Source organism: Chenopodium album, chromosome 10 (assembly GCF_948465745.1).
Source record: "Chenopodium album chromosome 10, dcCheAlbu1.1, whole genome shotgun sequence".
Classification (NCBI taxonomy): Eukaryota; Viridiplantae; Streptophyta; class Magnoliopsida; order Caryophyllales; family Amaranthaceae; genus Chenopodium; species Chenopodium album.
Window position 1 is genome coordinate 14,269,135 of NC_137843.1, and position 12,017 is coordinate 14,281,151.

General features: G+C 31.3%; 1 protein-coding gene across 4 annotated transcripts; it reads left to right on the top strand.

Annotated features, from left to right (window-relative positions):
• Positions 1–48: 48 nt before the first annotated feature.
• On the top strand, positions 49–10,807 carry LOC145562270 (uncharacterized). 4 transcript variants are annotated; one of them, XM_081622492.1, is made up of 9 exons: positions 49–247; positions 458–885; positions 1,052–1,212; positions 1,326–1,427; positions 5,980–6,049; positions 7,739–9,445; positions 9,538–9,646; positions 10,128–10,458; positions 10,529–10,807. In XM_081622492.1, exons 1-7 carry the CDS (start codon positions 72–74, stop codon positions 9,579–9,581), a joined length of 2,688 nt encoding a protein of 895 aa, XP_081478618.1. In that variant the 5' UTR covers positions 49–71; the 3' UTR covers positions 9,582–9,646; positions 10,128–10,458; positions 10,529–10,807. The 4 variants fall into 4 exon arrangements, with proteins under 4 accessions (XP_081478618.1, XP_081478617.1, XP_081478619.1 ...); XM_081622491.1 differs by having other exon boundaries at positions 10,128–10,235; positions 10,312–10,807; XM_081622493.1 differs by having other exon boundaries at positions 10,128–10,235; positions 10,329–10,807.
• The last annotated feature ends 1,210 nt before the right edge of the window (positions 10,808–12,017 follow it).

Here is a 12,017-nt window from a genome sequence, read left to right on the forward strand (position 1 = left end):
TTAAAGTATTTACTCGTATGTTTGAATCACAATAGTTTTAGGGTTTGATTGATTCCCAGTGAGAATTCAAGATGGACCCGATCTTCCCCTCCTCTCCCTCGGAGTCGGCGTTGGCGCCGGAGTCGGAGTCGGAGTCAAATTCGGAGTCGGCGTTGACGTCCGAATCCGCTCTTGTCCATGCAATGAAAACAGCGGCTATGCTATCTGGCAAGGCTAAGCAGCACTCTTCTCAAATTCCAAGTAAAAGGTATGGACTGCATACTACTACACTACTTATAATTGCATTAGTTTTTAAGTTCGTTTCTTGATGAATTATGGATTGATTGTTGACCTAGTTTAACAAAAGGAAAAAATTAGGTATGATTTGTCCTTTAATTTTACCAGAGAAAGTCTGACCTAGTACTTTTGGCATTTGTGTTGCTCATAACTGGTCGTTGTTTGATCTACACGCATCAAGGAGTTTGCAATTGCATTTTGAAGGCGAAATTGCTAATACAATATTCACTAATCAAAGGTTGGAAGATCAAGGGGTTCTATTGAGAGTAGTTTTGAGAGATGATTCTGGGAGCATTGTAGAAGAAACTGCTGAAATAAGGATTGTTGTTCTTGATGGTAGTTTTCCAGTAGATGATATTGATGTCTTCACCTTCCAGAAGTATGTGATCCGTGAGAGGAATGCCGGAAGGCCCCTTATAGCTGGAGAAAGTGTGATTACTCTTAAAAAAGGAGTTTCAGACATTGTTAACATTGTGTTCACTGATAATTCAAGTTGGATAAGGTCTGCAACATTCAGATTGGGGGCTCAAGTTACGAAAAGTGTTCCTACTGGACTGACTGTAAGAGAAGCAGTCAGTGAAGCTTTTGTGGTAAAAGATATTCGAATGTGTAAGTGTTTCTTACCTGGCTTGTTATTGCTCTTAGCCATTATTGCCAATCTAATATGATCAAAGAAAATAGTTAAAGATGTACAGCATGACATAGTAACAAATCTTTATGCTTTTCTGCTATTATATCCTCCTTAAGTTGGTTGATGTGTATTTTGTTCCTTCAGCTATAAAGAAAACGGCTATTATATCTGTGGACGATGAGGTGTATCGCTTGCGCTGCGTTGCCAAAAATGGGATTCTTCACAACAGGATGAAAATGATGAACATCTTTTCAGTGAAAGATCTACTACAACTCTATGTTGCAGATGCAGACTCACTGAAGAAAGTCAGGATTGTCTTTCTTTTTTGTCATTGACATGATCCCTTGTTATATACAGTGATGATCTCCTCCTTGTTTTTTAGTTTCACGCCCCTTAATTCTTTGTTCCTGTAATGCAGAATCTTGGGGTTTCAGACACAAAATTTAAAACCATTGTTAAAAGTGTTGCACCACTGTATTCAAACAGTAAGGAACTTGGGCGCTCTACTATTTCTGATAAGGTATGCCAGCTATTAGCCTTATTTTTTCTAGATGAAGTGGTATGTATGCATCTCTCTCATAAGTTATTAATGGTAGTCGTTTTGTTACTTTTATGTTCACAAGGATGTTAGTTGGGCTATTCACTGGTCCAAGCCCAGATCGATCCAACTTAACTACACTGGTTATGTTTGGACTCAGACTGTAACGCTAATACTGGTCTAAAACTTGTACTTGATTGGCTTAATTAATCCCAAATCTGTACTTGAACCCATCCAAAGCCTGTATTGGACTGGAGTTTTTTTTCCTAAAATTTTACAAATTAAAGATTAAGAAAACTTATTGTTCAATGTCTTTTTTGATATTTTAATAACGTAGCTCATATTATAATATTCTTTAACAAGGAGAAAATGATATTTTTTAGTGTTACACATTTTTTGTAACTAATAAAATGGTGTGGTCCAAAACTGGTTGTTATAGGGTTTAAGATTTTAAGATCAGATCTATTTTTGAACTCGCCTAGACTATGGTGAAATAAATTACAGACATAATCATAATCATAATCATGCTGTAATGTACTGGAGGTCTGGAGCTATTGCTTTTAAATATAGATATCTTTTGTAACATTTTTAATCTCCTTTTACATCTAGTTCATTTGTTTGGTACTCTTTTAGTACTTATGGCATACGTAAGCTTACTTAGCTACTATACTTGGTTTTTCAAGAATCAAATACTATGTTAAGAACTTAAGAAATATCTCTTCTAATCCATTTGATGCAAGTATTGTTTTACTTTTACATGTATTATGATGTTATTAATTGTTTTGAGCATGACCATGATGGAATAAGTCATGGAATGTAGAATCAGAGTTGTTAATAATGCAATGTTTTGAGGATTTGATAGTAAATTTTGTCATTAATGGCCATTTGTACTTTTTAAAATAAATCTTTTAGAAGCCTTAAGTTAATATTTCACTACTTAATTACAATATCCATCAATTTTGTCTTAGACCTTAAAAGAAGCTTATTATTACCAACAAACCCAATGTTGAATTTAATGATTGCATTGTTGGAACAAACTTGGGCAACCAATAAAGAAGTCGATTGGTGTGATTGTTGCCTTGCTTCTTATAAATGTTGGTATTGGAACTTAGTTGGGTATTAGCTTAGTACTACTTTCATACCAAAGACAATAAAGTTGGGCCTATGGGTTGTTTATGGGTCTTGTTAAATAATAAACTGTTTTTATCTAGTTGCAATACACCACTTCGATACACACACTTTAAGGAGAATATTATACTAGGTAAACGGACAAATCAATTGAAATAATTTTATAACCAATAATAAGAAAGTGTTAAGTTGTTATGTTTTGTCAAATTTCTTTTCAAATCACATCCTTAAATATCGTGTCGACTGCTTGTCGAAAAGCTGTGTTACAAGTATTTAATAAAAACAGAGGAAGTATGACCTTTAGAATTTAAAAATGTAGAATTTTAAAAAAATCTATATACTATACTAAAAAAGGGTACACTAGCTCCATGGCTGACACGTGTCCCTGTTTTAGTTTAGTTTATTTTTGGTTAAAAATTGTTACAATTTGTTACAGATATATTTGTCAAAAATGCTATTCATATATATTATTGCATATTTTTACATAAGAACATTATATTATAATACTTAATTTTATAGAGTATTACATAATTTTTTTCAAAGATAACACATATCCCTATTTAGTTTATTATAATTTTTATTTTTGGTTAAAAATTGTTACGGTGTATTTTTTTCAAAAATCTTTTTCATAAATATTATTGCATATTTTTACACAAGAAAATATTAGTAAAGTACTTATTTTATAGAGTACTATATAATCTTTCTCAATTGTAAATAATCATGTATAAAATCTTTGTCAAATAAATATATCTTTAATAAAAAAAAAACATATATTTTGATTTGTATTAGTTTAATATCATATTATATGCTCTTTATATCATATTCTATACCTTTTATAAGCTCTTTATATTATATGTATAGGATATTTTAATACTTGAATTAACTTAAATTTTTAAAAATTTTCTTATACGTATTATATTAAGATTACATCCTATTTAAATTAAGCAACTAGCTTAGTTCCCAATATACTAAGATTTATTTAATAAATATAAATACTATTATAATTAAATTTAAATAAATCAATTTACACAAATTATGATTCTCATTTTTAAAGTTATGACATTGATCTTAGATTTCACTTCAGCTTAATTTCTCAGTTCAATTCAATTCAGCTCCAATTTAGTAAAAAAAACTAGGTCAAAGGAAGTTAACTAATTGTACTTTTGAGGACAATGATGGTTATAGGGTATAAATTTTGCTAAGGGATAGTAATGGAAGTAGTTCTTCCAACAAAAGGCAGAGATTGAGTATGAAAGAATTTTTTAGCTGGTATATTATTGATGTTTAGAAGGTTATTTGAGCAGTTTTTTTTGGCTAAGGTCTTCACTATGATTGAGGCTAATAAATTTAACTACATTCGAACACATCAAAAACAATTGAGGTCAGAATTATATAAGAATTTTGCTGATGGAGTTTTGAGAGGAGACATTGATCTATATCTACGGGATAACAGATTGTCTTATCTTCGTCATTTACTGATAGTGCTAGATATATGATGCAAAATTTTTAGGATGTTTGGCTATATATACATACATATGGTATGGATATCCAGAACTATTTATCACATTTACATGCAATCTAAAGTGGTTAGAAATCACTAGATTTGTTCAAAAGATAGGACTTAGACCATAGGATAGTCAACACTTCCTATGTAGGTTTTTTAAAATAATAATATGAGGCATGTAAGTGTATGTGTACTACCTTATAAGAAAAACTATAATTTTCATTTTTAATATAGATTTTGGTACTAATTTTATATGTGTGTAGCCAATCATCATAGGGTTATTCGGTTATTGTTATAGTGGTTACTCGGTTAGTGTTATAGTGGTTACTCAGCTACTGTTATAGTTGTTACTTTGTTGTACTTTGTTATTTAAGGGTTACTAAACAAGTATAATAAGATTTTTTTCACTTCACCTTTAACTCTTAAAGGTATAATATTTGGTAAAAGTAATTTCAGTTTAGTATAAACAAGTTCAATTTGGTATATTTAATTTCAGTTCAGTAAAAAGCAATTACTTTAAAGAAGAAATGTAATAGAGAAACAATTAAAAAAAATTATCAACAAAAATAATTTTAGTTCAGTAAAAGTAATTTTAGTTCACCAAAAATAATTTTAGTTTAGCAAAAATAATTTCATTTAAGCAAATATAAGGTGAAGTGAACCGGGCTTAGAAGTTACTCTATCAATATAATAAGGGTTAATTATTTCGTTTTTTTTACAAGCGGTCACACAGTGTGACAAGCCGCACCGAAAATATGTTGTAGATTTTGTATATGTCGTCACGGATGATATGTAAGAATGATTTGCATTTTTTTTGCATCTCTTACATGCATCTCTTTAAAAAAAAGACAGATAATTAAACAATTGACAAGCCTAAACATCATTCTGATATTAAAATTTTAGAAAAAGAAAATTATAATTCGTGCTAAGCTTTTAATTTTAGACAGGTAAATTTTTGGCTGTAGAAGGTGCAATAGGTGTGTGGTGATGATCAAGTGAATTCATCATGTAATAAAATTGAGGTAGTAAGTAATGGGATTAAAAATCCTATTTTTATAAGTTTCATGTTAAACTTTTAAGTGTTTTTAGAGGCCATAGAGGAGAAAAAAGATACAAAAATATTTGTGATATACGAAATACAATATATAATGATCATATTGTTATTATAATTGTAAACTTTTCCAAAAATATATTGAGTTAGAGGACGGAGATAGTCATTTAAAAGGCAAATTTTTATATGTGGCAGAAGTTACTTGAGTTACTCCGTGAAGGGTTACTTGAGGGGTTCGCTAAGAGATTACTCGGTCAGAAGGGGTTTGGTTAGGGGTTAGTTTTTCGGTCATGGGTTGCTTAAGAGGTTACTCGGTCATGGGTTTCTCGAGGGGTTACTCTGTTAGGGCTTAATTTAGGGGTTACTTGAGGATTTTGGTTAGGGGTTACTCGGTCATCATGGGTTGGGTTACTTGAGGGGTTCGGTTAGGGGTTACTCGGTTATGGGCCAGGTCATGAGTTACACTTGGTGAGGGGTTTAATTCGAGGGGTTCGGTCAGGAGACTTAATGTGGGTATTGATTGTTAGTTCATTGAGTTGAATTATTTTTAAATCTTTCCATACAATTTAAGAATTAAAAAAAAAGATTGTTTTCAAGTAGTATTTCGTATATCATTATTTTGAGGGTTAAAAATATATGATTAAGACATATTTATAAGTAAAATCATTATTACTCATTAAATTATTTTATTTTAAAATTTTTGTGAAATGAATATGAGTATTAAGATTTGTAAGCTATGCAGTGCTATACTAGTGTTTAACTAAAGGTAGTTATTTGAATAATATTGTTTATTAAAGATAATTATTGACAATTTCCTAACTAATGTTGTGTATTTTTCATTCTTTTTTTAGCATTCAGAAAGCTCATCCAACTTTGAAGTTTCTTCAAATATGCTCGTTGATGTTGTAACGCCAAATCCAGGTATGAACGCTTGGAAACAAATCTTAAAAAATTACTACTCCCTCCGTGTTTTTGTAAGTGTTACAGTTTGACCGATACATAGTTTTAGGTAATTTGATTGACTCGAATAAAATGAGAGGTAATTGGGGTAGATGGACTATTAAAAAATTGTAAAAGAAAGATAGTGAGATTAATAATTTATTGAAAAGTAATGAATGTGAGAGGAAAGATATAATAAAAAAGTAGTAGTGGGTTTGGGTGGGGATCATGAGAGGAGAGAGAGATAATATTTTGATGTAGCTTTTTGCCAAAAAAAGGAAGTGTAACACTTAAAAAAACACAGCTAGAAATGGGAAGTGTAACACTTAAAAAAACACGGAGGGAGTACTTCTTCCGTTAAATTTTAATTGCAACAAAAGGGTATAATTTTTGAGATTTAAATATTCCTTTGTTGCAATTAATATTTAACAAAGGAAGTGTTTCTTTTGCCCTTATACAATAGGTTGCATTTCTATTTTAGATTATCTCAAAATAGTAGATTACTTTCTAAATTTAGTGAGTTCAAATTTGAACTTATTTATAATACCCTCCGGATAAAAGCAATTTAAGTTATAGACCCTCCACTATCCTAATGATGTTCCACCCTCAAAACTTATAGTGGTTTTATAACTATGAAAACTAAAACAAAAAATATGTTTCCTAATGTTAGTCCCATTTAAAATCTTTTGACTATTAAAGATTAAAATTAATCTTCTAAATTTCTCTCTCTATATAATAACAAACATAATCATATGAAATCTAGTTTTATTCGCCTTGATGAGTACATTATTATTATTTAATTTTTAAAAATTTTGCTAGTGTGGGATTAAAGATATTTGCGATCAAATATTTCCATTGATATATGTAAATAAGACTAACATTATAAAGCGGAGAGAGTAATTAATATCAACTATTTTTGTAACAACCTAAGTAACTATGTGATATTGGTGGGGAAAAAAAATTAATTCTCATTCCATTTTTTTAAAAGGAAATTGAAGAAAGTAGAACCGATTGCTTGAAGTCTAAATTGCTATTTCACACGCATGCATGATATCATTATTCTATTGTGAAACTTACTTTGAACTATTCTATTCAACCAATTTCAAAGAACACACATTGCAATCCAAAGAACACTGCATAATGACTATAGTACAAGTTAATTACTAATAAACTAACTTTGCAACTTTAATTTTGAAAGCTGTGTAATTTTTATATTTATTTTTCTTTATCTTTATGGTGAAATATAATAGGTTAGTGTTTTATTAAAAAGTTCTTCTGCTCAACTTTTTTGGGTCATATCATGAATGAAGATAAACGTGGTTCCCCAAATATAATCAACATATATAACAAAATTACAAGTTTCACTAGTTAAGTCAGCTTGAAATATTATTTCAAAAAAAAAAAAAAAAAAAAAACACTTTAAAAAATAACTATCGAAAATTTAAGAAGGAAAAGTCAAACTCGCTTTTTAAGCTAATCAAGTGCATTATATTCAATGTAACAATATGAGGTTTTGCCGGGCCATACACTTGAATATAATGCACATTGAATATAATGCTTCATATACATTCATTTTAAATAACATGTCAATCTCTTATTTATTGAATTCTATCTTATATTGTGAAGTGAACCTATTCCAAAATTTAAACATTACTCTGTTCTTTATTGTAGATGCAAGGGTAGAAGATAGCATGTTCAGATGGAATGTTTTGTTATTGGTTCTACGTGCAATATCCAAAATGAAAATCATGGTCCAAGAAAGCTACGAAATAATGATGCTTTATTGTCTACTGTTTGGCGATAATTATGAGTTTGAAAGAGAAAAATTAATTCAACTGTGGATGGCAGCAGGGTTTTTAAAGGAGGAGCCTTTAGAAGATATCGGTGATCGCATTTTCAAAATTTTCTTGGACAAATGTTATATCCTACCAGTAAGAATTAAAAATTCAAGACAAACTATTTTGTTTAAATTGAATTTTGAATTGGTAGTTGGTATAATTGCCAGGTCTAAAGCAATTAAAGGCTTTGAAATGAGACTAAAAGAAGATAATGTTATTGCTAATCAATTTGCTGATTTCTGGCATATTTCTGTGCGGTCTAGCAGCATTAACCAAGCAACTTTCGAAACACTGCAGAAGATTGACATGTTGAGAACACTTTTATTTCTCAACAACTCCCTTCTAACAACTCTGGCATCAGATTTCTTTTCAACTTTTAAGTTTCTGACAGCTTTGGATCTGAGTGGTAGTTGTTTAACAGAGGTGCCAAGTTCTATTCAGGATGTCACGGAATTGCGTTTTTTAGATCTTTCATGGACACGGATCTCTAGGTTGCCCCAATCTTTAGTCTATCTGCAAAAATTACAAACATTGAGGCTAAAAGGGTGCATGGATCTTTTTGAGCTACCTGAAAGAATGAATAAGTTCATCAACATTCGACATCTGGATTTTGATGTTCTTGGCCAATTAATGTTGATGCCGACAGGGATAGGGCATCTTACCGAGCTTCGAACTTTATCAGCATTCATAGTTGATGGAGAGGTCATAAATGGGAAGAAATGTTGCAATATTAAAGAGTTAAAGCACATGAATAATCTGTCTGGAAAATTTTGCATTTCGGGATTGGAACATGTGAGTTCACATGATGTAGAAGAAGCAGCTTTGACTGATAAAAAACACCTTAAGCATCTGGAACTAAGATGGAGTGATGCCATTGCTTTTCTTGATAAGGAGGATCATGTTAGAGTTCTTGAAGGTTTGAAGCCAAATTCAAGTCTAGAAGAATTGAATATTGTATGTTTTCCAGGAGAAATACTCTCAAACTGGATCGAAGATTCTCAGTATCAAAACTTGGTTAGTGTTTCCTTATATAAATGTGAAGATTGCTTGAACTTCCCCTTTTTGGGCCGACTGCCTAAGCTCAAGAATCTTGAAATAGCTGAAATGAATGCTGTCGAAAAAATTGATCACCAATTTTATGGTGATGGCTTAGATTGTGTAGCATTCCCTCTATTGGAAAATCTGTCAATTGATGGCATGTATAGAGTGGAATCAATAACAAATTGGGACTTTGCTTGCCTTGTTAAATTCAGCATAAATCGATGTCCAATTCTTGCAACACTCTCTTTGTTTCTTAGATGTCAATCTCTTAAGGTTTTGGAAATAACCGAGTGTCCACTGCTCAAATATTTGCCAGAAGAAATGTTGGCCTCCCCACTAGAGAGTCTTGCTATAGATAATTGTCCTCTGCTCAGAGAGACTTATTCAAAAGGTGGGGAAGATTCTAACAAGATAGAGCATGTGATAAGTGTGTGGATCGAATCAGATGGGAGTCAATTAAGCAACGGCCATTCCACTGATGATGATAGTTCTACAGAAGGTAAGAACTGTCAAACCTCTATGCTAAACTGTCCAATAACTTGAGGCATGAATATTAAAATAAATCATACTTGTGATCTGGACTATTTGCAGGTATACATTTAGATGATAAGTTGGAAGAAGGTACTGAAATTTAGTCAATTTGGTATGGTATGCTACCATGTAGGTTAAGAAAACTTCCATCACAGGCTATCATATCTAGGTAAATTTTAATTTTTAATTGTCCATTTCAGTTATTTCAGTCTCATTGTACTATTGTAGAAGTGATTTCTTATTACTTTTCTCTCTTTCGGTTTTGAAGTTGCGAAGGTATATATCATGCCGGTATTTATCATGCCTTGTTTCATTCGAAATTCAACTACTTTTTCTTTTCCATTTTATTTTTATCAACCCATCCATTTCTTTTTGTTCTTGTTTGATATTTTTATAGATTTCGATGCGAATGGAATCTTATTCTCCCTCTATAAATATATATGAGCTCTTTTTCTTAAATTAAGTCACATATTTGACCACCGATTTTCCCTCTATGTTTTCAGTTGCATAAAATCCAGGGACACAGGGAATATTAGGAAAAATCTTTAAATAGACACCTTGTATTGCCCAGCCTTTCCCTTTTTTTTTTTTTTTTTTTTTTTTTTTTTTAATCTGTTAACCAGCATGATGATTTTGCTGATGTTGTACAGATTGGCTGGCAGCAGCCCTCTCAATGTAATTTGTTGCTGGGATATTTGGTATAGGCAGAAGTCTTTGAAGGCCTGCCCTGAAAACAATAAACACTCAATGCTTTCAAGGTACGTACATCTGGGAAAATTGAGCTTGTTAGGCTTGGTCTTAAGGCAGTACAACAACTTCTATACTCTGTTTCAGTAACTCTTTTATAATAGAGGGAAAACAACTTATTGGTGGTCTGAAGAAGTGGAGCAAGATTGAGGAGCAGATCTGGCACCAAAAGGCCAGGGCTGATGGATTGCTTTGAATGATCCGATGTGTTGATAAAGAGTGATGTCTGCTCAGGTGCCATACTTAAGCTCTTATTAAAGAGGAAGAAATTTATAACCAACTTTTGTATATATGATTCATGCAGAGGAATAATAGAGTTGGATTGCTTGGTGTGCCTAGAAGGGCTGGGATTGGATGTATGAGATGCGGATAATAAATCAGCAAGTCCAACATTGGGGCTCATCAGGTTTATGGGATGTCGGTGGCTGCCGTGGTTTATATGCTTTGGGAGCAAAGAAATGCGATAAAATTTTGTTCTGAGCAACATCCTGCTTCCAATAAAAAACTGTAATTTCATAATTGTTTGTATTCCGAATGATATTTTTTTTTAACCCTCTACTATTTGATTATATACCCTCACCAATATGATATAATTTTTTAAAATATGAATATAAACAGATATGATGAATTTAAATATGAATGTGTATGTTTACAAACTTAGATTCCGATTATGGACAACTGGATGTATTTGTTTATTAGGAGTACCTCTTATGAAGTGCGGAGGAGGGCTTTCTAATGTTTATTTATTTTTTATTTTACCTCCAAAAAAAGGGTGTATTTCTTAGTAAGCAAAAGTAATTCTTTGTATGGAGTATTCAAAATAAAATTATTTTCATTCCACTACCTTTTTATTATAATTCTTCACTATTTGATTTAATATTATAATTTACCTAGTTTTTTTGCCATAATTTCATTTTCTACAAAAGAATTGGGTCACAAGGGTTGAAAACGAAATGAGGGACAAATTTTATTAAGATAATGTGTCATGATAATTAATTATGTCAATATCAAATTGCAATCTTATTCTAAATTGGGAGTGGTACACAATATTACTAGGTCAATATTGTGTACTATTTCCTCTATTTTTTTTTTTAAAAAAAAACTAGAGTTGGAATAGTGCGGAATATAGAATATTTAATAAAATAAGATGTTCGTGGGGTGAATAAAGTAGTAATATTTTATTGAAAAGTAAGTGATGCGAGAGATAGTGGGAATCATTGGAGGGGTGAGAAATGATAAAGTAAGAGAGAGTAGGGATATATTTACTACTCCCTCCGCATCGACCCTATGAACAATTTTCACGGGTATCAACAAAGTTAAATAAGAAATAATAAAAGTACATTGAAAAGGCAAGTTTATATAGGGTTTGCAAAAAAGTAGAGAGAAAGTATAAATGTCTAAAATTTTACACGAGGAATCTAATTTTTCACAAATATTGTTACAAATTGGAGGGTATTTTAATGCAAATGAGATGATCTTTTTGGGACTAAGTTTTGGCCATAAGGGTCAAACTTTTGAGACCGAGGGAGTATATATATATATATATTAAAAGACGTTCATTTAAGGAACAGTGCCATGTGAAACTCTTCAAAGTATATGCGCCATGTCACGTTTGGGCTAGATATGAACCCGTAACTTCTAACACATATAGGTGGTACATTATCATCTCAATCAACTTTTATTAATGTTTTAAGTTTTACATAACATTAAATTTTATATATTTCTTTAATTTATTAAAAAAATTAGAGGTTGTATAATTTAAAGAAGTACAAATTAGCAATCCGGGGCATCGC